At 43.5% G+C, this 27,737-nt stretch overlaps 2 protein-coding genes across 3 annotated transcripts in view; one reads left to right on the plus strand and one right to left on the minus strand.

The window, feature by feature from the left end:
- The window catches only part of LOC130282688 (uncharacterized), a 66,905-nt gene extending 57,493 nt beyond the window's left edge, over positions 1 to 9,412 (minus strand). For both annotated transcript variants that reach the window (XM_056531200.1, XM_056531201.1), the window contains exon 1: positions 9,361 to 9,412. The gene's annotated coding sequence lies outside the window, so the exon portion shown is untranslated. The remainder of the gene's footprint in view (positions 1 to 9,360) is intronic.
- Positions 9,413 to 9,486: 74 nt separating this feature from the next.
- PRPF19 (pre-mRNA processing factor 19) overlaps positions 9,487 to 27,737 on the plus strand; it is a 41,899-nt gene continuing 23,648 nt past the window's right edge. Inside the window, exons 1-11 of the mRNA XM_056531199.1 lie at positions 9,487 to 9,660; positions 11,814 to 11,963; positions 12,405 to 12,481; positions 13,237 to 13,378; positions 14,673 to 14,743; positions 14,831 to 14,893; positions 14,992 to 15,033; positions 18,332 to 18,406; positions 20,621 to 20,696; positions 26,858 to 26,967; positions 27,235 to 27,390. Coding sequence (XP_056387174.1) covers positions 9,642 to 9,660; positions 11,814 to 11,963; positions 12,405 to 12,481; positions 13,237 to 13,378; positions 14,673 to 14,743; positions 14,831 to 14,893; positions 14,992 to 15,033; positions 18,332 to 18,406; positions 20,621 to 20,696; positions 26,858 to 26,967; positions 27,235 to 27,390 — 981 coding nt within the window. The 5' untranslated portion in view covers positions 9,487 to 9,641. The remainder of the gene's footprint in view (positions 9,661 to 11,813; positions 11,964 to 12,404; positions 12,482 to 13,236; positions 13,379 to 14,672; positions 14,744 to 14,830; positions 14,894 to 14,991; positions 15,034 to 18,331; positions 18,407 to 20,620; positions 20,697 to 26,857; positions 26,968 to 27,234; positions 27,391 to 27,737) is intronic.

Below are 27,737 nucleotides of genomic sequence, written 5' to 3' on the forward strand. Positions count from 1 at the left end.
GCGGCTAGTTCATTTGCATTAACTATTACGCCCGCAGACCAGTAAGCCCCGCTGTCTGACTTTTCCCTGCTACAACCATTTCACAATATGCCCGTTCATTCATAATATGTCCAAGCCCGTGGCCATCACTGAACTTACATCATGACGCCCAATTGTTTCATTCATAAAAATATGCCGTTACTATGTTTATATACACACACGGATACTACTATAACAAGCATGGCCGTATTCTTTAAACTTATACATTTTTCATTTTTAACTTTTTTGCAGATGTATCAATTTTTATCATATTTTTTGTAATTTAGCTTTACTTTAAAATTCGGGACCTTTGGGTCTCAGCAAGTGTAATGTTCACAAACCATCTGGAAGGATTCCACTTGATCATATCCGGGTTACATTACGTAACCAGATATATTTTACAACAATGTTCTGTTAAAGCTTTCCTTACAATCATTTTTATGATGTATTTTCACTAATTTGTTTATGGAGCATGGTCGCACCAAGGCATCGAATCCATGGAGGTCTGGGGAGACAAGAAGAGGAGGGGTGGCTTACAAAAATCATATCTACCGTTATCTACTGTAAGAGTAATGAGCTGGGATATAATAATCTTGCCTGGGAGTAGTGTACACCAAGCATCCACCAACCTATGAGAGTGTAATCCCCTGCATACTCTACAGAGTGCTGCAAAGGAGATAATACCGTTATATGTATATTTGTAACATACATTGGTTAAAAAATGGGTAGATTTTCAAGTAAAAAGGCTATCCCTTGCTGCTATTGCCCCTGTGTCTCTGTGAGGAGACCAAAAGAAAGAGTGGGCAGGACAAGCAGGGCTCTGTACAGGCTCCTGGCTTGTCAGTTAACCGGCTGTGTGAGCCAGAGGCCTCACTGCACAGAGCTGTTTGTCCTCAGTGCACAGAGCCCTGCTTGTCCACCCACACTTCCTGAACTTGGTCTCTTTACAGAGACACACAGGCAATAGCTGCAGGGACAAAAATATACACATTTTTTAACCACTGTATGTTGCAAATATACATATAATGTTATTTTCTACATTATATAAAATTTTTTGCTAATGACAGTTACACTTAATAAAGATTAAATAAATAATGATTAGTATTATGCAGGAAAATAAGCTCTGTCTAACCTACTCATATAAATTATATTTTATATATGAATGTAAGTAAGTTAGGTATGAGTATAGCACTGATAAGTATTAGCAATCTAAGGATTGCTATTAACCCCTTAAGGACCAAGGGCGTACAGGTACGCCTTTGCTCCCTGGTACTTAAGGACCAAAGGCGTACCTGTACGCCCGTGGGAATTTCGGTCCCCGCCACGCGCCGGGCGTGGAACGGGCCCGGGTGACTGCTGATATCTATCAGCAGGCACCCCGCGCAAATGCCCAGCGGGGTCATCAGACCCCCCCATGTCGGCGATCGCCACAAATCGCAAGTGAATTCACACTTGCGATTTGCGGCTATTCCGGGTCATACGGGACTATAGTGACCCGGAAAATAAAGGGGATCGCGGATGTCCTAGACACCCACGATCCCCTTGAAGCAATAGGAGTGAGGTGGCAGAGGGTTTACTTTCGGTTTCCCCGTTCTGCCCACCCGCAATAGGCGGGGCAGGACGGGGAAACCGACAGGAACCGGCGCCGAAGATCCACTTACCCATCGGCGACGGCAGCAGGCGATGATCAGCGGCGGCAGCGGGCGACAATCGGCGGAAGAAGAGGACGGCGACGCAGCTCCCTGGATCCGACGTAAGCCGGTAAGTTACTTAGCAACATCTGGAGGGCTACAGTCTGAGACCACTATTGTGGTCTCTAAACTGTAACCCTCCAGATGTTGCAAAACTACAACTCCCAGCATGCCCAGAGAGCTGTTTAGGCATGCTGGGAGTTGCAGTTTTGCAACAGCTGGAGGTCTACAGTTTGAGACCAATGCACAGTGATCTCTATACTGTGCACCTCCAGATCTTGCAAAACTACAACTTATAGCATGCCCACATAGCAGTTTGCTGTCTGGGCATGCTGGGAGTTGTAGTTTTGCAACATCTGGAGGTCCACAGTTTGGAGACCACTGTGCAATGGTCTCTAAACTATAGCTCTCCAGATGTTGCAAAACTGCATCTCCCAGCATGCCTAAACAGCAAACAGCTGTCTCGGCATGCTGGGAGTTGCAGTTGCATACCTCCAGCTGTTGCATAACTACATCTCCCAGCATGCCTTTCGGCGATCAGTACATGCTGGGAGTTGAAGTTTTGCAACAGCTGGAGGCACACTGGTTGGAAAATACTGAGTTAGGTAACAGAACCTAACTGAAGGTTTTCCAACCAGTGTGCCTCCAGCTGTTGCAAAAGTACAACTCCCAGCATGCACGGTCTGTCAGGAGTTGTAGTTTTGAAACAGCTGGAGGTTTGCCCCCCCATGTGAACGTACAGGGTACATTCACACTGGTGGGTTTACAGTAAGTTTACTACTTCAAGTATGAGCTGCGGCAAATTTTTTGCCGCAGCGCAAACTCCTAGCGGTAAATTCACTGTAAACCTTCGCCAGTGTGAATGTACCCTAAAAACACTACACTAACACATAATAAAGGGTAAAACACTACATTTACACCCCCTTACACTGTCTCCCCAATAAAAATAAAAAACGTATTGTACGGCAGTGTTTCCAAAACGGAGCCTCCAGCTGTTGCAAAACAACAACTCACAGCATTTCCGGACAGCCACTGACTGTCCAGGCATGCTGGGAGTTTAGCAACATCTGGACGCACCCTGTTTGGGAATCACTGGCGTAGAATACCCCTATGTCCACCCCTGTGCAATCCCTAATTTAGTCCTCAAATGCGCATGGCGCTCTCTCACTTCAGAGCCCTGTCGTATTTCAAGGAAACAGTTTAGTGCCACATATGGGGTATCTCCGTACTCGGGAGACATTGCACTATTAATTTTGGGGGCTTTTTTTCCTTTTACCCCTTATAAAAAAGAAAAATTGGGGTCTACACCAGCCTGTTAGTGTAAAAAAAAAATTTTTTTTGCACTAACATGCTGGTGTTGTCCTTTACTTTTTATTTTCACGAGAGGTAAAAGGAAAAAAAGACACCCAAAATTTGGAACGCAATTTCTCCTGAGTGCGGAAATACCCCATATGTGGGCGTAAAATGTTCTGTGGATGCACAACAAAGCTCAGGAGTGAGAGCGTGCCATTCATTTTTCACTAAAATGCTGGTGTCACCCTAAATTTTTCATTTTCACAGGGGAAAATAAAAAAAAGCCCCCCAAAATTTGTAACCCCATTTTTTCTGAGTAAGAACATACCCCATATGTGGATGTAAAGTGCTCTATGGGTGCACTACAATGCTCAGAAGAGCAGGAGCGCCATTGGGATTTTGAAGAGAAAATTTGTCCGGAATTGAAGGCCACTTGTGTTTACAAAGCCCCAATGGTACCAGAACAATGGACCCCCCCCCCACATGTGACCCCATTTTGGAAACTACACCCCTCATGTAATGTAATAAGGGGTACAGTGAGCATTTACGCCCCACAGGTGTCTGACAGTTTTGGAACATTGATCCGTGAAAATGAAAAATTTTATTTTCCATTTGCACAGCCCACTGTTCCAAAGATCTGTCAAACGCCAGTTGGGTGTAAATGCTCACTGTACCACTTATTAAATTCTGTGAGGGGTGTAATTTCCAAAATAGGGTCACATGTGGGGAAGTCCACTGTTCTGGCACCACGGGGGGCTTTGTAAATGCACATGGCCCCTGACTACCATTCCAAACGAATTCTCTTTCCAAAAGCTCAATGGTGCTCCTCCTCTTCTGAGCATTGTAGTTCGCCCGTAGTGCACTTCAGGTCAACTTATGGGGTACCTCCATACTCTGTGGGGTATTAAGGCTCACTTTATTCCTTGTTACGTTCCTCAAGGGGTCTAGTTTCCAAAATGGTATGCCATGTGTTTTTTTTTTTTGCTGTTCTGGCACCATAGGGGCTTCCTAAATGCGACATGCCCCCCGAGCAAAATTTGCTCTCAAAAAGCCAAATATCACTCCTTCTCTTCTGAGCATTGTAGTTCGCCTGTAGTGCACTTCAGGCCAACTTATGGGGTACCTCCATACTCAGAAGAGATGGGGTTACAAATTTTGGGGGGTATTTTCTGCTATTAACCCTTGCAAAAATGTGAAATTTGGGGGGAAACACACATTTTAGTGAAATTTTTTATTTTTTTTTACATATGCAAAAGTCGTGAAACACCTGTGGGGTATTAAGGCTCCCTTTATTCCTTGTTACGCTCCCCAAGGGGTCTAGTTTCCAAAATGGCATGCCAAGTGGTTTTTTTTTTTTGCTGTTCTGGCACCATAGGGGCTTCCTAAATGCAACATGCCCCCCAACAACCATTTCTGAAAAACGTACTCTCCAAAATCCCCTTGCCGCTCCTTCGCTTCTGAGCCCTCTACTGCGCCCGCCGAACAATTTACATAGACATATGAGGTATGTCCTTACTCAAGAGAAATTGGGCTACAAATATAAGTATACATTTTCTCCTTTTACCCCTTATAAAAGTTCAAAAATTGGGTTTACAAGAACATGCGAGTGTAAAAAATGAAGATTTTGAATTTTCTCCTTCACTTTGTTGCTATTCCTGTGAAACACCTAAAGGGTTAAAACACTTACTAAATGTCATTTTGAATACTTTGGGGGGTGCAGTTTTTATAATGGGGTCATTTGTGGGGTATTTCTAATATGAAGACCCTTCAAATCCACTTCAAACCTGAACTGGTCCCTGAAAAATGGTGAGTTTGAAAATTTTGTGAAACATTGGAAAATTGCTGCTGAACTTTGAAGCCCTCTGATGTCTTCCAAAAGTAAAAACACGTCAATTTTATGATTCAAACATAGAGTAGACATATTGGAAATGTGAATCAAAAAAATTATTTTGAATATCCATTTTCCTTACAAGCAGAGAGCTTCAAAGTTAGAAAAATGCTAAATTTTCAAATTTTTCATAAAATTTTGGGATTTTTCACCAAGAAAGGATGCAAGTTACTACAAAATTTTACCACTATGTTAAAGTAGAATATGTCACGAAAAAACAATCTCGGAATCAGAATGATAACTAAAAGCATTCCAGAGTTATTAATGTTTAAAGTGAAAGTGGTCAGATGTGCAAAAAACGCTCTGGTCCTAAGGTGTAAAATGGCCTGGTCCTTAAGGGGTTAATAGTACCCTGTGGAGACTAAAAAAGTGTAATAAATAAATAAAATAGTGTTTATGAGGCTGGAATTCCACTGAGTTTTTTTTTTGCAAAAACGCCATGTCCAGATGTTAGCTGCAAGTCAATAGTAAACTGCAACATGCCAGATCCACTTTGCATTTTTCAGTTTGGCGGGTTTTTTAATCCTTTTGCCATTTTTCAGCAATTTCAGGCTCAGGGGCTGGATTTTCAAAACGCCCGACAAAACCTAGTTTGCCGTTTTTTGCCCTGAAATCGTGGCGTTTTCCTCCCATAGAAGTCTATGGGAGAGCAAAAACGCCCAAAAAAACGCCATGTTGGTTTTAACTTTTGCATTTTTGCAGGCGGTTATTATTCTTTTTTGGACTTCAGCGATCCAACAAAGTGATGGAGATACCTTTTTTATTGAAATTTCGTAGGGTACCATTAAAAAATAATAATAAAAAAGATACAGTAGTGATGGAAAAAATTGTATCTAACGAAATGTATCTTTTTTATTTCGAAATTTTTTTTAATTTTTAAACAGGGATCAATTTATGTGGGCGGGTAAAGCACTAAAAATGTAGCCGACAATAATAAAAATGTAGTGTGTGTGTGTGTGTGTGTTTTTCACTTTTTTTTTAAACATTTTTTAGGTAGTACTACTACTGCCAGCATGGAACACACTGTTCCATGATGGGAGTAGTAGTACCTGTATTAATTGACAGATCGCCCCTTTGCGATCCTCCTGTATAATTTATAGATGCGGCGACTGCCCTTCTATGGTTCCCTGCACTGCCGTGTATATACACCTATTCATATTTCCCGCAGAGAGCTCTGATTGGTCAGATGGTTCCAGCCATTCACAACTCTGTGGGAAATATGTGTATATATACGTCAGTGCAGGGGACCATAGAAGAGCAGCCGCATCTATACATTATACAGGAGAATCACAGCGGGTGTCAGAAGTTACACTCGCTGCGATCTGTCTATTAATGCAGGTTCTACTGCTCCCAGCATGGAGCAGAGTGTGCTCCATGTTGGGAGTATTAGTACCTGCAGTAAGGGACAGATCCCAGGGATGTCACTTCTCCTGACACCCGCTGCGATCCTCCTGAAGTGACTGTCGGGATCAGCTGTTTTCAAGACTACAGAGTCGGGAGATCAGCTGATTCTGAGCAGAATATATACATCGTATATCCACTGCCCAGCAAGAATTTACAGTGAGCCTGCAATGTGTGTACAGTATACACATTGCTGGCTCACTTAACCCCTTGCTGAGCTGTGCGCTAAGCCAGCCCGGCAAGGAAAGAGTTAACTTACACTGCTGGACAGTGTAGGTTAACCCTTTGGGCGGTATACAATATATACGGCTATCTATAGTTAGCTGTATATAGTGTATACAGAAGACAAAGAAGTCCCCTTACCTCCCTCCAGTCCCCGCAGTTCAATGTAGCTCCGCCCCAAGTGATGATGTCATTAGGGGGTGGGCCTACAGAAGGGATCCAGGCTGGTAAGGGTATAAGGCTCTCTTAACATTGTCCGTTTGGTATAATGTGAACAGACCCTTCTGCCAGTGTCTTACCAGACAGGTGGACTCCAGCTGTTGCTAAACTTCAACTCCCAGCATGCCCAGACAGCCAAAGACTGTCTGGGCATGCTGAGAGTTGTAGTTTTGCACCAATTGGAGGCTCCCTGTTTGGGAAGACATTGCATTATGGGCGATCTCCCCTGCGGAGAGCACAAAAAATGTCGTAATCCATTTTTTTGTGGTTTTTTTTCTTCTTGTTTCAGATCCGTGTATGCAGAGGATTATGGCGGATTCGATGGATTACGACGGATGAACTGGATTTTTTTAATTTTAATAAAATGGTTAACGAGGGCTGTGGGGGAGTGTTTTTTCAAATAAAATAATTTTTCCAATGTGTTGTTTTTTTTTTTTTATTGAACTTTCAGGCTTAGTAATGGAGGCTGTCTAATAGATGGAATCCATTACTAAGTCAGGGCTTAGTGTTAGCCCCAAAAAAAGCTAGCGCTAACCCACAATTATTACCCCGGTACTCACCGCCACAGGGGTGACGGGAAGAGCTGGTACCAACAGGCCCGGAGCGTCAAAAATGGCGCTCCTGGGCCTAGGCGGTAACAGACTGGCGTTATTTGGGTTGTAACAATGGTCCTCACCCACCCTGGTAATGTCAGGCTGTTGCTGCTTGGTTGGTATCTGGCTGAGAATGAAAATACGGGGAATCCTATGCGTTTTTTTAAATGTATTTATTTATTTTTAAAAAAAATGCATAGGGTTCCCCGTATTTTCATTCTCAGCACAATACCAACCAAGCAGCATCAGCCTGACGTTACCAGGGTGGGCGAGGACCATTGTTACTGGCCATCCCCAGCCTAAATAACGCCAGCCTGTTACCGCCTAGGACCAGTAGCGCCATTTTTGATGCTCTGGGCCTGTTGGTACCGGCTCTTCCCGGCACCCCTGTGGCGGTGGGTACCGGGGTAATAATTGGGGGTTAGCGCTAGCTGTTTTTGGGGCTAACGCTAAGCCCTGGCTTTATTCCGTCAATAAGACCGGTTTCCACTACTAAGCCTGAAAATTCAATAAAAAAAATAAATAAATAAAAATACTCCCCCACAGCCCTCGTTAACCATTTTATTAAAAGAAAAAAATCCCGTTCATCTGCCGTAATTCATCGAATCCGCAGTAATCCTCTGCATACACAGATCTGAAACGAGAATAAAGAAAAAAACACAAAAAATTGTTTAGTACATTTTTGGCACTCTCCGCTGGGGAGAGCGCCCATATTGCAATGTCTTCCCAAACAGGGAGCCTCCAATTGGTGCAAAACTACAACTCTCAGCATGCCCAGACAGCCTTTGGCTGTCTGGGCATGCTGGGAGTTGTAGTTTAGCAACAGCTGGAGTCTCCCTGTCTGGGTAGACACTGCCAGAAGGGTCTGTTCACATTATACAAAATGGACAATGTGAACAGAGCTTCAGACCCTTACTAGCCTGACTCCCGTCTGTAGCTCAGCCCCCTAATGACGTCATCACTAGGGGCGAAGCTACACGGACCCGACGGGGACAGGGAGCGAGGAAGGTAAGTGGACCTCCTGTTCTGTATACACTATATACAGCTATCTATAGATAGCTGTATATATTGTATACTGCCCAAAGGGGCTATAGCAGCAGGGAGTCCTGTCAGTCTGGTGACAGGATTCCCGGCTCCTGTATAGTATACACGGGTTACACTATGCACCCCTGTATACCATATGGCCGGGCGAGGGGAGTAGTGATGCTGTACATCCCTCCTCATCTCCCTAAACTCTATTAAAAACTTGTATTCCTTTCAGTACTTTTTAGCAGCTGTTTGCTACAGAGGCAAATCTTTATTTTTTTTTGTCTTGTCCACAGTGCTCTCTGCTGACACCTGATGCCCGTATCAGGAACTGTACAGAGCAGGAGAGAATCCCCAGATCAAACCTATGCTGCTCGGGACAGTTCCTGACACGGACAGAGGTATCAGCAGAGAGCACTGTGGAGAACACAAAAAAGAAATTCAAAAAGTAAAGAATTTCCTCTGTAGCATAAAGCTACTAAAAAGTACCAAAAGGATTAAGATTTTTTAATAGAAGTAATTTACAAATCTGTTTAACTTTCTGGCACCAGTTTGTTTTAAAAAAAAGTTTTCCACCGGAGTACCTCTTTAATAAAAAAAAAAAAAAGGTTAATGTCAGTCTGTCACCTGTCTGTCAGATCTCCCTGTGATGTCACGCATATATAATTAATTATGCAAATTAGTATGGCCGGTAATTTATTTATTTTATTGCAAGAAAGGTTACAAACCTACATGAACATAATCCTATCCAGCTGCAGCAGTTGTCTATTGGCGGTTTCTAGTGATCTATGACTATTACACTATTTCCCAATCATAGTGCCTCCAGTTGTAGCCTTACAACAGCTGGGAGCACGCTAGTTGTGAAACCTTACACCATGGTTTTATGGTGGAACCAGGTGGCTTCCAGTTGTTACCAAAATACCAACTCCCAGCACGTTAGGAGTTAAATTTTTGCAACAGCTGGAGACCCACTAGTCGGTACATACAGCTATAACCTCTCTGAACTCACATCAATTGGAAAGCGCGACTGACAAGCTTCCCTTACAGCACCGGAAGTGATTAGGCGTTCTCTAGCAACCATGGAAAAGCAAAAGCAATTTACCGGAAGTGCCGTGCTGTCTGACGGAAGCGGAAGTCGGGTGCATGGTCGCGTCTTGCTAGTTGGCGGCACGTTTTCCCTATTCTTTTAGACCGTCGTAAGGAGAGCGCTTTCGAGAGCGGGGTGGGCGCCAGCAGAACAAATTTAGGAGAGCGGCGAGGAGGCCTGCAAGCGCCAGAAAGCTCAGCGACATGTCTCTTACGTGCTTTAGTAAGTCTACTTATTGCGCGCTTTGCTCTCAGTCTGTATACAAGCCCATGTGTTAGCGGTAATGCCAGTGTCGCGACATTTCAGGGGTTAATGTTCCCCTCTCTTCTGCCGTCATTTAACGGGGAACTAGTTACTGCACTAAGCCATACCAGCACTTCCCTTGAAGTCTATCTGCACTAGAGGTTAATTCAAAAATGTTAAATTATTTTGTATGAAATTTAACTGCAATGTGTAGGATATATATGTATATCTCGTGTGTGTGTGTGTGTGTGTGTGTGTGTTTAATGAGTAGATCAGTATCTATGTGCAGAAAGTAATATAAAATGAAGACATAGTTTGGGCTAAGGTGAGATTGCACCAACTTTAACTTCTCTCCTTTGCTAAGTTGGACATTTTTCAAGCAGGGAAATTCCCCCACCCCCCATTGTCCTCAATAGGATTGTGCTGCACAATGCAGAATTCAAATTTCTTTGAAAGAATAAATATTTTCATTATTTTTGCAGAAACCACATTGAAATGCATTGCTGTCAATGGTGACAGTTTGGTTGAGATCGAGCAGACCAGAAGATCACTGATAATACTGATCAGTGCTATGTCCTATACATAGCACTGAACAGTATTAGCAATCAACCTATGGGGACTATTAAAGTGTAAAAAAAAAAAAAAAAAAAAAAAAAAAAATTTGAAAAATCCCCATCCCAATAAAAATTTCAAATGTCCTTTTCTCATTAAAAAAAAGTAAATAAAAATATGTGGTATTGCTGTGTGCGTTAATGTCCGAACTATAAAAATATGTTAATTAAACCGCACTGTCAATGGCGTACACATAAGAAAAATTCCAAAGTCTAAGATTGCGTATTTTTGGCCACTTTGTATACCCTAAAAAATATATAAAAAGGATCAGACAGTCCCATTCAAAGTAAAAAGGTACTAACAAAAACTTCAGATCACAGCGCAAAAAAATAGCCCTCATACATCCCTGTATATGGAACAATAAAAAAGTTATAGGGGTCAGAACCTATATAAATTAGGTATCCTTATAACCGTATGGACCTACAGAATTAAGAGGTGTCATTTTTACAGAAAAGTGCACTGCATAGAATTGGAAGCCCCCAAAAGTTACAAAATGGATTTTTTTCAATTTAGCCCCACAAATATTTTTTTCTGGTTTTGCCATGAATTTTGTGGTGAAATGATTGATGTCTAATTCTAAAGTACAATTGGTGGTGCAAAAAAATAAGCTCACATATGGGTCTTTATGCGCAAAATTGAAAGCATTATGACTTTTAGAAGATGAGGAAAGAACTAAAGTGGAAAAACACTGCATCCTTAAGGGGTTAAAGGGGTACTTCACTGGAAAACCTATTTTTCTATCAACTGGTGCCAGAAAATTAAAAATATTTGTAAATGACTTCTATTATAAAATCTTAATCCTTCCAGTTATCAGCCTCTATATGCTCCACAGGAAGTTCTTTTCTTTTTGAATTTTCTTTCTGTCTGACCACAGTGCTCTCTGCTGACACCTCTGTCCATGTCAGGAACTGTCCAGAGCAGGAGAGGTTTTCTATGGGGATTTTCTCCTACTCTGGACAGTTACTAAAATGGACAGAGGGGTCAGCAGAGCACTGTGGTCAGACAGAAGGGAAAAGTAAAGAACTTCCTGTGGAGCAAATAGCATTTGATAAGTACTATTTATTATATATAATGTATAAATAAATATTCCATTTACAAAGGAACAAAATAAGTACGGCTTTGGAACAAAATGGGAGGGAGTTTTTCCTTTATTTTTCCAGGCCTCCCAATTAGAGATGAGCGAAGTTACAGTAAATTCGATTCTTCACAAACTTCTCGGCCTGGCAGTTGATAACTTTTCCTGCGTAAATTAGTTCAGCCTTCGGGTGCTCCGGTGGGCTGGAAAAGGTGGATACATTCCTAGGAAAGAGTCTCCTAGGACTGTATCCACCTTTTCCAGCCCACCGGAGCACCTGAAAGCTGAACTAATTTATGCAGGATAAGTCATCAACTGCCGAGCCAAGAAGTTCGTGACGAATCGAATTTACTGTAAGTTTGCTCATCTCTACTCCCAATATCTAATTCTACCTTTCTTAATTTCTAGTGACTTTTGTGATTTTTATTTTTTCTTCTTCTTACAGTCAGTAATGAGGTCACAGACCGGCCTTGCGTGTCTCCACTATCAGGTCATGTCTTTGATAGACGCCTGATTGAGAAGTATCTGGCTGAAAATGGGACAGATCCAGTAACTAATCAACCATTGAGTGAAGATCAGTTAATTGATATTAAAGGTTTGTTTTGTCTTAATGTTAACTTTTGAATTCTGTAACCAAACCTTGTAAACCAGAATTTGAAGAGATATGACAGCACTTTATGATTTGTGGGCGTACAGCCTCTGGGACCCCCATTGGTCGCATTGATTCAGCCTTTGGTTTTCCCTGTACAGCTGAGGATGCCCGCAGCAGGACTTCTTTCCAACTGACTGCAAGGAAAGACTATGAAGGGGCTGCAGCACTGAATCAACTATGTAGCCTCTTCATTGTCAGGATCGCTGGGGTCCCAAAGGTCAGACCTCCATGGATCACCAAGTGATTGCATGTTTTAGCCATCATTTTGATATAGGAGTATCCGTTTTAGAAATATTCTTTGGTAAATAGTAAACAGCAATTCCAATAAACAAAGTATGTTTGAAAAATGAATTACTTTTTTACTTTGTCATGTGCCTTCTTTAGTTGCTCATCCAATTCGTCCAAAGCCACCTTCAGCTACAAGTATCCCTGCAATCCTCAAGTCCCTGCAGGATGAATGGGTGTGTATTTGATCTCCCTTCTAAAGTCATATGAATGCTGCTATTCATTTTTTTTTTTTCTTCTCCTCTACTCAAGTGCTGTCATATGCAAATGTCCTTTATGAAGTAAATTAAGATAACTTGATTGCATGTGCATATTAAATGTATATGATTAATTTATAATACAAATACATGGATAGACTGTGGACGTTGACCTCCTATATTATAACAAATGATGAAAAAAAAATTATAAAAAAAAAAACAAAAAACACATACACAAACTAGGTATGCCCAGACCCTCTGCGATCTGACACTTGGAGTACTGTGGTGCTAAAAGTATTCCTTTATCCACAGGTTAAATGAGTACTGTGGAGCTAAACAATTTATCCCCTACCTAAAGGATTGGGATATGTGTCTGATCGCTCTTCCCATGAATGGAGCACTGTCCATCCCCGCACAAAGTGGTTGCCAACACTCCCCCTCCATGCATTTCTAGGATGGCCGGAGACAGTTTGTGTATCTCCTGCTCTCCCATAGAGATACATGAAGGGGAGGTCCCAGTGGTCGGACACCCTGCGATCAGACACTAATCCCTTATCCTTTGGATAGGCGTTAAATTGTTTATCACCACAGTGCTCCTTTAAACTTGTGGATAAGGAAAAAGTGTATTAAATTGGGATACCCTTTTTAAAGCTTTGTTATGGTAAATGGTGTTAAATAAAAAAAAAAAAAAAATAGTGCTAACTTGTATTTCAATTAAAAATTTTTTTGTTTAGGATGCAGTAATGCTTCACAGCTTCACTCTGCGGCAGCAGCTACAGACAACTCGCCAAGAACTTTCACATGCTCTCTATCAACATGATGCTGCTTGTCGTGTTATAGCCCGTCTTACTAAAGAAGTAACAGCCGCACGTGAAGGTACATAGTTTTTGCTTTTAAGGCTTGTTTACAAGTAAACATTGCCATGACTGTAGTTATTACATGTGATATTCATTAATACAAAAATGCAAATTTGTTCATTAAAAAGGTTAGGAAATATGCCGGAAAAAAGATATTCCATCGCATACTTGTTGTGGGGCAATTAACTTTAATAGATCTAAGAGAGTCTTTTCCATTGATTAAAAGGGTAATTCACAGTAATTTGTTTTTAGTACTTACCTGCCAGACAGTAATGGACATGTTTAGGAAGGGTCCGTGCTTGCCTTGGGACTAAATGGCTGTAATTGATGTATCTGCGTATGTGTATATATATATGTATATGTATATATATATGTGTGTATATATATATATATATATATATATATATATATATATATATATATATATATATATATATATATATATATATATATGTATGTGTGTATATATATATATATATATATATATATATATTTATTTATTATATAATGTGTGTGGATATAGAGAGAGATAATTTACACACACTCTACTTTGTAGATTAACTCTTCACATGCTCAGTCAAATCATGAGAACTACATGTGAGGATTGTTTGTGTGCAGCTTACCTCCAGCATCTCCCAGCCTCCCTACAATACTTGACAGGGTGGGGGGGAGGGGGGGGGGTCTGTGTACCCGGCTTTGCTGTGCAGCATGGCCAGATACATTGCATTATGTCAGCATTATGCTAACAGTCTGAATACAATGCACTATGTACTTGGGCAGTGTATTTATTATATGGTGTAAGTGTAAAATGCAAAAATCTATGACAAAATCAAATTATTTCCATTTGGCCAGCAAGATTAGTTGATAAAAAATAACCAATGCAATACAGTATATGATCCCCAAAATGGCATAAAAAGTACAACTTGTCCTGAAAAAAAACATGCCCTTATGGGAGCGGAGTTACTGCTTTTACAATGTGGTAAGGGTGATGACTGGAGATGAAACACTAGAGTGGGAAATTACTGCATTTATAGCAGTTGGCTCCAAATTCTAAAAAGCTTTCCTAATCTACACCTACTCATGGAGCAGCACGTTTTTTACGTCACAACGGCGTGATGTCACACGGGGGCGGAGTCGTGATTTCACGACACTCCGGCCCGTGGTAGTCATGCTTCACACTTGGAGCCTCCAGCGCTGTGGTGGGTGGTGTAAAGGTGGGTTCATAATGACAGATTGCGGGGGTCCTTTGGATAGGGGATAAGATGTATTAGGGCCGGCGTACCCCTTTAACAATCCTTTTTCCTGTTTTACAGCTCTGGCAACACTGAAGCCACAAGCTGGTATTTCTGTGCAGGCCAATCCTACCCCTCAAGCAGGGGTAGCGGTAAGTATATTTGCCTCCTATTGTTTCTTTGTAAGTTTGTGTGTGCCTTTCTTTGACTTGACCCATTTCAAAATAACTGTTTTTCAGGGATCAGTGGAAGCTATGGACTTGGGAGAATTGGTGGGAATGTCGGCAGAAATCATACAGAAGGCAAGTGTGTCTAAAGTTAAACTCCCATACAGTTGTGCTTGTTTTGTTTTTGACTCATTTATTCCTTTTTTTTTTTTTTTTTTTCACTTTTTATGTAGCTTCAAGACAAAGCAACTGTGCTCACCACAGAGCGTAAGAAGGTAAGGAAAGAATGGCTTGCCTAAATTGATGGTTTCAACTAAAATAGACTTGGTTAATTTATCTTTTAACGCGTATCGGTCATATCCCACAAACAAAAGAATTGTTACTCCAGTTACTAACCCTAACATGATGATTACATTTTTATGCCCCTATCAACTATATTATAAAAAAAAAAAAAAACACTTTTAATTACCTCAGTGTTAGAAATTCTCTCAGGGGAAGAGGGGGCGTGTCCCTCCCTTGTGGTGGGAGGTGAATGGTGTATCTGCTCATCCAGGCTTGTCCATGACCCATGGACAAGCTGATGCTGCTGCAGCAGGACTGGTTAGTGTCTCAGTAAGTATGGGGACCCCTAGTGGTGGGATTTTCAGGGGCTGTTTTTTTAATTAAATATTCAAAACATTTTTAAACAACCATATTACAAAAGGTCTTTAATTTTCATCAGTAACCACTTATAAAATGCAAAATTTTTAAAAGGTTTTGGATCGGACAGTGCCAACTTAATTGTTTGGGTTTTTTTAGTTGTTTTTCCAAGGCATAAGCTAGAGTGGGCTAGTTAGTAATGTTCAACCTAGTTATTTGCTATAAAGAAAAATGAAGCAAAAGCCTATAGAACAGTGGTTGTTTAAAGGACAACTGCAGTGCTAATGAAGTAGTGCTCTAATGTAATTAAATAAGAAGTTATGCAACTTACTAATTGTGCTCCATTACCTTTTCTGCACAGTTAAGCTGCTTTGCTGTCACAGGAAGTTGCTGCCTGGGGCTCTAATGTGAGTAGCGTCTACGATGCTACGTCACAAACTCCCAGGATCCTTCACTCCCCCTGCAGCTCCTCCAACCTCATACATATTCATTAGGCTGTTATGTGCTCGGCTCTAATTGGCTGAGCGCACAGTAGGGGAGTTTCAGGGCTGTAAGCTGAGCCGTTTGGATGTGAGCAGAAACGGAGCCTGTGCCTGCAATCAGCTTCAGCACGGCCTTCGCCCCCCTCCTCCCCCCTCAGTCTCCGTGGTGACATCTGCCCGGCTGCTAAAGTGTGCTGCTGTCAGTGAAGGCAGTAACCCTTTATGTGCCTGCCTCTCACAACCATGTTAGCTATTGTACTGTGTCCCTTTTCTCACTGCCCTCTTGGAATAAAGTTTACTGCAGTGTGCTGCTGAGAGAAAGCATAGCATTCCTGTGGGTCACTGCTGCTGAGAGGTCCATAAGTCCACATTGTCCCCCTGACCTCAGTCCCTAAATGTTGCACCATAATCTATCCGTGTTTCCTAACAAGAGCACCTCCAGCTGTTGCAAAACTACAACTCCCAGCATGCCCTGACAGCCGTTGGCTGTCCAGACATGCTGGAAATTGTAGTTTTGCAACAGCTGGAGGCACCCCTGCAACTCCACACTGTACATTATAGCTATGTAAGCTGTTTTCCAGGCAGCCGCAGCCGGCTCTCCTATTGGACAGGGGAGAACATGTGGTGAGGATGGGAGGGGATAACCACAAGGGAAGGAGCTGTGGGCGCCACTTTATTATAATTTATTATAATTTCCTAGTGGGGGGGAGAGCAGCAGCTCACAGGAAGCAGGCGCAGGGGGTCATGGGTAATGTAGTCTTAATGACATGGCTGCTTACTGCTTTGGGTGGCATTTTTTTTTTTTTTTTTTTTAAAGTACCAGTGCTGCAGATGTCCTTTAACCTTGTTGGAGGTACTGAACTGCACCAGTTTCATATGTGCATTGACCGAACCCCTCTTAATTGGAAAGATAAAACAAATTCAAAACATAGGAGGTATATATTTATACATAGGTGCAAAAAATTAACAAAACCATTAAGAACAAAGAACAAAACCATGAAAACATGATTTTCACACAAAAACACAATGAATATTTACTGCAAATCACTGTGACTTCTGCTGCTGTCTTTCAGAGACCAGCTCAGAAATGCGCAGCTTTACCTTGGCAAGTGCCACTCTCATGTCATTTTCGCAACAATGGCATGGCTCCCCCACATTTTGCGCAGGCAGGCTTCCCCCCCCCCCCCCCCACATTAGGCGCAGGTAGGCTTCCGCCCCCCCCCCCCCCCCCCCCCCCACATTAGGCGCAGGCAGGCTCCCCCCCCCAACATTAGGCGCAGGCAGGCTTCCCCCCCCCCACATTAGGCGCAGGCAGGCTCCCCCCCCCACATTAGGCGCAGGCAGGCTCCCCCCCCCCCCCCCCCAACATTAGGCGCAGGCAGGGCTCCCCCCCCACTACATTAGGAGCAGGCAGGGTTCTCCCCCCCCCCCCCCCCCACATTAGGCGCAGGCAGGGTTCCCCCCCCCCACATTAGGCGCAGGCAGGGTTCCCCCCCCCCCCCCCCCACACACACACACACACACACACACACATTATGAAGGCCAGTGATCTTCAACCTGCGGACCTCCAGATGTTGCAAAACTACAACTCCCGGCATGTCCGGGCATGCTGGGAGTTGTAGTTTTGCAACATCTGGAGGTCCGCAGGTTGAAGACCACTGATGTAGGCAGTGTTCCCCCACAGACATACAGCCTCCAGCCATATACAGTGTATGGCTGGAGGCTGTATGCCTGTGTACTGCCCACTTCAGTGCTCCGACCACCGCTCCAGCTATAGCAGTAGGTTTAGGGACCGGTGATCGGAGCACCGAAGATGAAGTGCCGCTGGTCACTTACCAAGCTGGCCAGTGCGAGTCTTCCTCCGGTCCTTGGCGCCTTCGTTTCCATGGGGAGCACGCACAGGACGACAGTGACGTCCCGGCGTGCGCTATGTCCCGGCGGCCCTGCGTTTTTAAACTTAACGCGGGGCCGCAGGGAGTTAATAGTGATGGGGGAAAACACCGGCTCTGCTCATGGGCCCCAAGCAATTGCTTGGTTTGCCTGTCCTGCTACGACCTCCCCCGCCGAACCCCCGGGACTGACTCACCGAACCCCTGGGGTTCGATTGCACCCAGGTTAAGAACCACTGCTATAGAAGCTTAAAGTCTTTAAGGGTGGAAATATTTCCTGATCCCACCAGGGCAAGCTAGATGAACTTGACAGTCATTCCCGCACATAGCTCATTATGTACTTAAAATGAGTCCTGTAATATGGCTGCAGCAGTTACTGTCTTGTAAGATTGCTACATGGTAAAATAAGCCCATCCATCCATGTTGAAAACCAGTATACTAGTGCTTACAATCATTGTTGCTTAACGTTATGAATTCCATGGATTTTTTTTTCCTCTTATATGCTGAAAGTCAGTTAAACGTTTATATTTTGCTAATCATGTTTTTCTAATTAATTTCTTCAGCGAGGAAAGACAGTCCCAGAGGATCTTGTCAAGCCAGAGGAACTCGGCAAATATCATCAAGTTTCCTCACATGTGGTAGGTGTCTGTACTTTACACTGTGCGAAAAAGTAGCATCTGTGAAAATTTAAAAATGTAAATCAATTGTACTATAAAGCCCATAAGTTAAGTTATCTGCACAAGAAAGGTATTTTTCTTGAAACACTGTGGCTATAAGCAATACCAGACCCTAACTTTTTGTAGCATTACAAGGTTGATTTTAACTATTTGTAGTCCACAAGATTGCATGCAACTCAACATTTGGACTGCAGCTTGATAACTCATTTAGGGCACTGCTGCTTTACAAAAAACTTTTGATATGTTGTAGAGAAATGTCAGTCGAGTGGTCAGACCAAGAGCTAGAACTAGCTGGGAGAAGGACTCACGAAGCGAAACACTCTGAACACTCGATCAATCAACACATTTAACATGTCAAAAAAAAATTTTTTTTTTAAGCGACAGGTACACTCTAACCCCTTAACGACACAGGACGTATATTTATGTCCTGCTCCCGCGATATGAAGCTGCGACCCCGCATCACATCGAGTCGGTCCCAGCGCTCATCAACGGCCGGGACCCGCGGCTAATACCACACATCGCCGATCGCGGCAATGTGCGGTTTTAACCCTTTAGAAGCGGTGGTCAAAGCTGACCGCCGCTTCTAAAGCGAAAGTGAAATTATCCCGGCTAGTTAGTCGGGCTGTTCGGGACCGCCACGGTGAAATCGCGGCATCCCGAACAGCTTACAGGACACCGGGAGGGCCCTTACCTGCCTCCTCGGTGTCCGATCGACGAATGACTGCTCCGTGCCTGAGATTCAGGCAGGAGCAGTCAAGCGCCGATAACTCTGATCACAGGCGTGTTAATACACGCCAGTGATCAGCATGAGAGATCAGTGTGTGCAATGTTATAGGTCCCTATGGGACCTATAACACTGCAAAAAAAAGTGTTAAAGGTCATTTAACCCCTTCCCTAATAAAAGTTTAGATAAAAGTTTAAGTGTAAATAAAAATAAACATATGTGATATCACCGCATGCATAAATGTCCGAACTATAAAAATATATCATTAATTAAACCGCACGGTCAATGGCGTACGCGCAAAAAAATTCCAGTCCAAAAAAACTTATTTTTGGTAATGTTTTTTATACCGTTAAAAATGAATAAAAAATGATCAAAAAGTCCGATCAAAACAAAAATCATACCGATAAAAACTTCAGATCACGGCACAAAAAATTAGCCCTCATACCGCCCTGTACGTGGAAAAATAAAAAAGTTATAGGGGTCAGAAGATGACATTTTTAAACTTATAAATTTTCCTGCATGTAGTTATGATTGTTTCCAGAAGTACGACAAAATCAAACCTATATTAGTAGGGTATCATTTTAACCGTATGGACCTACAGAATAATAAGGTGTAATTTTTACATAAATATGCACTGCGTAGAAATGGAAGCCCCCAAAAGTTACAAAATGGCGTTTTTTCTTGATTTTGTCGCACAATGATTTTTTTTTTTCGTTTTGCCGTGAATTTTTGAGTAAAATGACTAATGTCACTGCAAAGTAGAATTGGTGACGCAAAATATAAGCCATAATATGAATTTTAGGTGCAAAATTGAAAGGGTTATGATTTTTAAAAGGTAAGGAGGAAAAAACAAAAGTGCAAAAACTGAAAAACCCTGAGTCCTTAAGGGGTTAAAGACATCAGGATTTTTCATTTTTGTGCTTTTTCCTCCTCATCTTCTAATAGCCATAACACTTAACAATTTTCCACCTACTGAGTGCTTGTTTTCTACGCTACCAATTGTACTTTGTAATGACATTACTCATTTTATCACAAAAGCTATAGTGAAACAAAAAACAATTTGTGGGGCAAAATTGAAAGAATTTTTTTTTTGCTAATTTTGGGGGCTTTTGGCCAATTAACTCATCAGTTTTGCAGCGGTGGTCCCAATCATCTTCCTGAGCTAGCCGGGGAATGCTTATCAGTTTTAGGTGCCACAATCAATATTGATCGCTGCACGTAAAGGGTTAATGCCGGACTCGCCAGGTATGAAATGCGCTCAGCTACTGACTGCTTCATACAGCAGGATGAGGGTATACATTTATGCCGGATGTCCTGAATGGGTTAAAATCAATCTTTAAGTGCTACAGAAAGCCAGTATAGCCCTGGCCTGAATTGGAGCTAGAAAAATGTCTAATTTTTATTTATTTTTTGTCACCATGGTTGTCAGATTTTTAAATGTATGTTTTCAGGGATTACACAGTGCGAGTGTTCCTGGCATTTTGGCTTTAGACTTGTGTCCAACAGACACCAACAAAACCCTTACAGGTGAGAAATCCATTGTAAGTTCTGCACAGTATACTAGAGAGATAGATACATAACATTAAAATTTGTTTTTAATTAAAATAAAGTAAGTGAGCAAAGAAGCATACAGGGTCTCCATAGGGGTTTGTCCAGCTGTCAGTGGGAGGTCACCTGTAAAGATCATATTGGAGCATAGGCATCTCAGAGGGGGAGGGGTTCAGGTAATTGATTGTGGAAAGCGAACACTGGTGAGTCAGAGGGGAGAAACTTTCTCAAATTTAGCAAGACATTTCCTATGTTTATACACTAATTGGAAGAACAAAGTTAACTAGCATTTTCCATTTGACAAGGGTTGAGGGTCTAGAGTCCTTTGTACAAAAGAAAAATATTATGAAACATCTGACACACACTAGTCCCAGAAGTAAACGTGTGCTGGTCTTAGTTATGTTAGGCTGCTTTCACACAATAAAATTCATCCGTTTTAAAGATCCGTTTGATGTTCCGTTATGAAAACCCTGAAAATCGGCCATTAAACGTTCGTTAGAAAATCCCATATGTCTGTTAGAAAATCCCATTATAGTCTATGGGATTTTTACATTATCCGTTATAGTCAGTTATTAATAACTGACATTATTTTGTGACGGGAGAAATAGTGCATGCACTATTTCTTCCATTCATTCTCCCGTCACAAAATAACGTCCGTTATTAATAACGGACTATAACATTTCTTTTGCTTAATTCGGGGCATGTTAATGGCCACGTGCTCCGCCCACCTGCGTCGGCTGGATTTTTTCCTCCCTATCACATACAGGCCCGCGAAAATGGCTTGTGATATCTGCCAATCAGCACTCTCGGAGCGTGGCAGGCTGCCCAGGACCAATGGGAGGCATTCTAGCCTTTCATCCGACCCCTGCTTCTCATTGGTCCTGAACTCCTCCTCTCCTGTCTCCTCAGCTGCAGAAGTTCTCTCAGCTGCTGATTTTTGCTGGGGACACAGACGCCAGGTGAGATTGTTTCATCTCTTTTCCCTGCTATATCCGTACCCAGAACTGTCCCTCCCTCTAAACAGGCACCTGGAGCCCTGGTCACCTATTATACTTGAGAGGGCTGTAATGCAAAAATGTCTGGTTCTGCTGAACCCACTTGTTCTGCCTGCACTACTGCACCCCCTGGTATTTCTACTCAGAATGCTTCCCCAAACTCTGTGGACTCTGCTATCCCTCCTGTTTAGGTTTCTTCCCTTTCCCAGTCTATTTCCGACTTGGCGCAGGTCTCCCGTTCCGTGGTGACTGCCTGGGAGAGTTCCTCCTTACGCTGGCCCACCCTCTCCCCATGCTAAATGCTCTCACAAGCGTAATAGGGGTATTTCCTCTGACTTATCTCCAGAGTCCTCTAGCAGATGTAGGCGCTCCCCTCACAGGTATCGCTCCTCTGCTCCAGCCTTCCGTACGCATACCTCCTCTGGTCGCCACTCTGGCTCTCCAGAACCGTGTACCAGGTCAGGGTCTCCCTCCTCCAGGGCTGACTCCACTCGTTCTCACTCTCCTGGAAAACTTGTTGATGAGGCTTCTGACTTGGCCTCTGATTCAGAGGACCGCACAGATTTGTCTGATACGGTGGACACATTGGTTTCGGCCATAAGAGACCCCTTCCATTTAGGGGACCCAGGAACTTCAGACACAGCTCCAGAAGTTTCCTTTCACCATGCCGACTGGCACCCAAGGTTTTCAGCTCTCATGCTAAATTTGAAGCCTTGTTGGAGTCTGTCTGGAGACGTCCTCACAAGAAGTTTCAAGAAGCACGGAAGGTTCAAGCGCAATATCTCTTCGCCAAGGACCTCATTGCTCAGTGGACCTCTCCTCCTACTGTGGACCCACCCATCTCCCGCCTATCAAAGGTGACTACCCTGTCATTGGCTGATGCAGCTTCCTTCAAGGATCCGGCAGACAAAAAGTGGAGACTTCGGCAAAATTTTCTTCCTGCTTTTGCTTCTGCCTTGGTGTCCAAAGCCCTTTTTGATCTGGGCTTCTCAACTCCGCCAGGGTATGCCCTCCGCCGATCCATGTGGCTCAAAGCCTGGGATGCTGATGCCGCTTCCAAGAAGTCCCTGACAGAACTTCCCTTTACTGGCTCCCGGCTCCTTGGCAAGCGCCTTGATGAGATTATCTCAGAGGCGACAGGGGGAGGGAAGTTCCTTTATTACCACAAAATAAGGCTTGCAATGCTCCTTCCCGTCGCAAGTCAGCCTCCTCCTGGTCCTTTCGGACCTCGGCTCCCCATAAGGGGGCTCGGCAAGAGTTTTTGAGGGACAAAAAAAAGCTCCCTCCGTCCAGTCCTGTTCCTCCTGGTAATCGGACAACTGCTCTGGCCGTTTTTGCGGCCATGGCGGGCACCCGCAAACCTACCTCTGCCTGAAGGGACGCTCCCACCCGCAGATTTTTCTCGGGTGGGAGGTCATCTATTACTCTTCTGGGACGTCTGGGCCATGCATGTTACCGGATCGAGTTTGCCTCCCTTCCAGGGGATCGCTTTTTTCTTTCCTGGGCCCCTCGGTCCCCCTCTCTGGCTCAGGCGTTTCACTGGGCGCTCCAATCCCTTCTCATCCAGGGAGTAATTTTCTCTGTTCCTCCCAGGGAGTGCTTTTGAGGTTTTTATTCCAACCTCTTCGTGGTCCCCAAGAAAGGGGGTTCTGTGCGCCCAATCTTCGATCTGAAGAGTCTCAACCGGCATCTTCTCCTGCGCCATTTCAGCATGGAGTCCCTCCGTTCGGTTGTGGTGTCCATTGACGAAGGGGAGTTCCTTTCTTCGGTGGACATAAAGGATGCCTTCCTCTACGTTCCAATTTTCCCAGGACACCAGCGGTACCTCCGCTTTGCCGTTCTGGAATGCCATTTTCAGTTTGGCACTCTTCCCTGAGTGTCTTCACCAAGGTCCTGGCGCCGGTGATCGGCCTTCTACGGACCAGAAGGGTCTCGGTGATCCCTTACTTGGACGACCTCCTGATCAAGTCCCCGACCAGAGCCCAGAATCTGGAGAGTCTCAACCACGTCCTTCAGACCTTGTCCCGCTTCGGCTGGATGGTTAATCAGTCCAGCCTCTCTCCCACTCAGTCCCTAGTCTTCTTGGGACTCCAATTCGACACGGCGTCCGCCCAGGTTCGTCTTCCGCTGGACAAGCGGTTGTCTCTTCAGTCATGGGTTTGGATACTTCGGAACCCTGCCCCTGTGTCCATTCGTTTTGGCATGGAAGTCCTGGGGCGGATGGTAGCGGCCATGGAGGCCGTTCCATTTGCCCAGTTTCATCACCGACCTCTTCAACTGGCGATTCTATCCCGGTGGGACAGATCTCTATTGTCTCTAGATCACAGGATCATTCTTCCTCTGAGGTCTTGCCTGTCCCTTCTGTGGTGGCTTCATTCCCCCCTCCTTCAGGGTGGCTCTTTCTGCCTCTACTGGCAAGTCGTCACAACGGACGCCAGTCTCAGGCTGGGGAGGTGTTTTCTGGGACAGGACAGTCCAGGGCCTTTGGTCCACCCGAGAAGCTCCTCTCCCCATCAATATATTAGAACTAAGGGCAATCTATCTTTGCCTGCTACATTGGGAGATCCTTCTTCAGGGTCGCCCTGTTCGGATCTAGTCTGACAACTCCACTGCTGTAGCATACATCACTCGCGAGGGGGTACTCGCGGCGATGTCCGAGGTCTCCAAAATTCTCCTCTGGGTGGAACTGAGTTCCGGCCATCTCAGCGATTCACATTCCAGGTGTGACCAACTGGGAAGCGGACTTTCTCAGCCGGTCCTCAGCGGACCCAGGCGAGTGGTCCCTTCATCCAGAGGTGTTTGCAGAGATCTGTGATCTCTGGGGCACCCCAGACGTTGACCTCTTCGCGTCCCGCCACAACCAGAAGCTTCCTCACTTTGGGTCGAAGGCCCGAGACCCCTTGGCTCTGGCTGTGGATACCATAGTGATACCCTTCGCCCTGCCCTATCTTTCCCCTCCTTCCCAGGGTCCTGAGGAAGCTCAACACGGAGGGTGTTCCCGCTATTCTCGTGGCTCCGGACTGGCCCAGGAGGGCGTGGTACGCCGACATGGTCCGGCTTCTGGACGGCGTGCCGCTGCGCCATCCTCTTCATCCAGACATTCGCTCTCAAGGTCCCCTGTGCCACGCCAATTTACTGTCGCTACATTTGATGGAGTGGCGGTTGAGACTGCGGTGCTAAGGGCACGAGGCTTCTCTCCCCAGGTGATTCACACCATGCTAAAGGCGCGCAAGCCCTCCTCTGTGAAGATTTACCACCGTGCCTAGCAGTTTTGTTGGTGCAAATCTGTCTTTTGCTCCCGTTGTTTTTTCCCTTCCCGACTTCTTTCCTTTTTGCAGTCGGGGCTAGACCAACGGTTGGCTGTCGGCTCCCTCAAGGGTCTGGCTTCGGCCCTTTCCATTCTCTTTCAACGTCCTCTGGTGTCCAATTCTCATATTAGGGCCTTCCTTCTAGGAGTGGCCCACGCTGCCCCTCCCTATCGATTTCCCCCCCCCAATGGAGAGAAAAGGAGATTTTTATGCTTACTGTAAAATCTTTTTCTCCTTTTTACCATAAAATGTACGGCGAACCCAAAAAAATATTTTTTTTAGGGAGAAATGAAAACAACAATTTTGCACATTTTGGAGGGTTTCGTTTTCACGCTGTACACTTTACGGTAGAAATGAAGTGTTCTCTATTTTGTGGGTCAATACTATTAAAATGATACCCATGGCCCTATTTTGACCACCTATAACTTTTTCATTTTTCCGTATATAGGGCTGCATGAGGGCTCCTTTTTTGCGCCATCATCTGTACTTTTTATTGATACCACATTTGCATATATAAAACTTTTACATAATTTGGAATTTTTTTGGGAATAAAATGTGACAAAAACAGCATTTTTGGACTTTTTATTTTTAACGTTTACACAGTTCACCATACAGGATCATTAACATTATATTTTGATCGGACATTTACGAACGCGGCAATACCAAATGTTTCTAAAAACATGGGGGTTATATGGGGAAAAACTGATAATTTTTATTGGGGGAGGGGATTTTTCACTTTATTTTAACATCTATTTTAACGTGCGCGTTGCCGCAGATGCCGTGATCTGTACTGATCACGGCATCTGAGGGGTTAATGGCGGACATGGCGTGTATGACACGAGCACCGCTGCGATGCACGCGGTCATACTCAGGGCGTAAATTTGCGTCCTGGTGCGCAAAGTACCGCCAAGCCAGGATGTTCGTTTAGGTCTGTGGTCGTTGAATAAACTGGTACCAGAAAGTTTACACAGATTTGTAAATTACTTCTATTAAAAAATCTTAATCCTTCCAGTACTTATTAGCTGGTAAATGCTACAGAGGAAATTATTTTCTTTTTGGAACATAGAGCTCTCTACTGAATCACAAGCACTGTGCTCTCTGCTGACATCTGTCCATTTTAAGAACTGTCCAGAGTAGGAGAAAATCCACATAGCAAACATATGCTGCTATGGACAGATGTCAGCAGAGAGCACTGTGTTCCAAAAAGAAAATAATTTCCTGTAGTATTCAGCAGCTAATAAGTACTGGAAGGATTAAGATTTTTTTAATAGAAGTAATTTACAAATCTGTTTAACTTTCTGGCACCAGTTGATTTAAAAAGTTTTCCACCGGAGTACCCCTTTAACCACTTAATGACCGGACCAGGTTTCATTTATGAATTTGTTCTTTTACTTCTCACATTCTTATAGCCATATGTTTCTTACTTTATCTACAGGGCTATGTGAAGGCTTGTTTTATGGAGGACAAATTGGACTTTGTAATGACATAATTTATTCTACCTCAAAATCACTTAGTGATCTGTAGTTTTTCAGTACCGTTGTTCAGATGGGACTTTAATAGCTTTTTTATTTTTTTTTATTTTTTTAATACATGTTTTCACTTATAGAATGAAATAGGAGGGGGGGTTGCATTCTACTTGTACAGACTACCTAAGCATGCCTCTACAGCCCTGCGTGTATGCATTGGCCAATTAGCCAAAATATGCAAGCGTTTGGCAGCTTGAGTAGAAACAGCCTAAAAGTGGAGAATAAAAAGTGGATAATGTTTTGAGATTAATGCATATGTTCTATGTACTGTGAATTAATATAGGTGTATTTTTTTTTTTTTTTTTTTATAGGTGGGGCTGATAAGAGTGTAGTGGTATTTGATGCCATGTCTCAGCAGATCCTTGCAACTCTTAAAGGTCATACCAAGAAGGTCACTAATGTTGTGTTTCATCCTTCCCAGGTACTGTACCTTGACATCTAGATTACATCTGAATTTATCAGAGGCTTCTCAAATTATAAAACAATCGGCCATAACTTTCAAGAACTGTATGTCCATTGGCTGCCTATTATATAACTCCTCCATAAGAGAATGCTATTGTCAAAATGTTATTTATACCACCTGTCATGGCTGATTGGTATATTTCCTTAAAAAATTAAAGTTGGTCAGTTTATTCACTATGTATGTTGTATATGCATAAACATTATTTTCTTTTAAATTTATATAAAGGAGCTTGTGTTCTCTGCCTCGCCTGACTCTACAATACGTGTCTGGTCTGTGCCAGAAACCTCCTGTGTTCAAGTTTTAAGAGCTCATGAAGGAGCGGTGACTGGTTTAAGTCTGCATGCAACTGGAGACTATCTTTTGAGCTGCTCAGATGACCAGGTAATATCAAATGCTGGGTTCACATCACAATTAGTTATTCCAAAGCACAGATAGGTAGAAACTCAAAATTTGCTGCTGACTTATCTGTGCTCTTAGCGGCACAGGCCCTATTCAAACTAAAATCGGCTGTCGAAGTATCCGTGTTATGATCTGAATGGGCCCCATTTAAACTAATGACCCATTCGTACTTGACTGCTTTTAGGCCCTTTTCCGAACATATCCCATGTTTTCTAGTCCGAGCCCAAACATGAATACACTCATAAGATAAGCTGAACATAATCACTGGTTGACTAGATTTGGATCTTTGGTTTGAATGAGGTCCATGCCAATTCAATCAGATACATCAG

This window comes from Hyla sarda, chromosome 7 (genome assembly GCF_029499605.1).
Source record: "Hyla sarda isolate aHylSar1 chromosome 7, aHylSar1.hap1, whole genome shotgun sequence".
Taxonomy (NCBI): Eukaryota; Metazoa; Chordata; class Amphibia; order Anura; family Hylidae; genus Hyla; species Hyla sarda.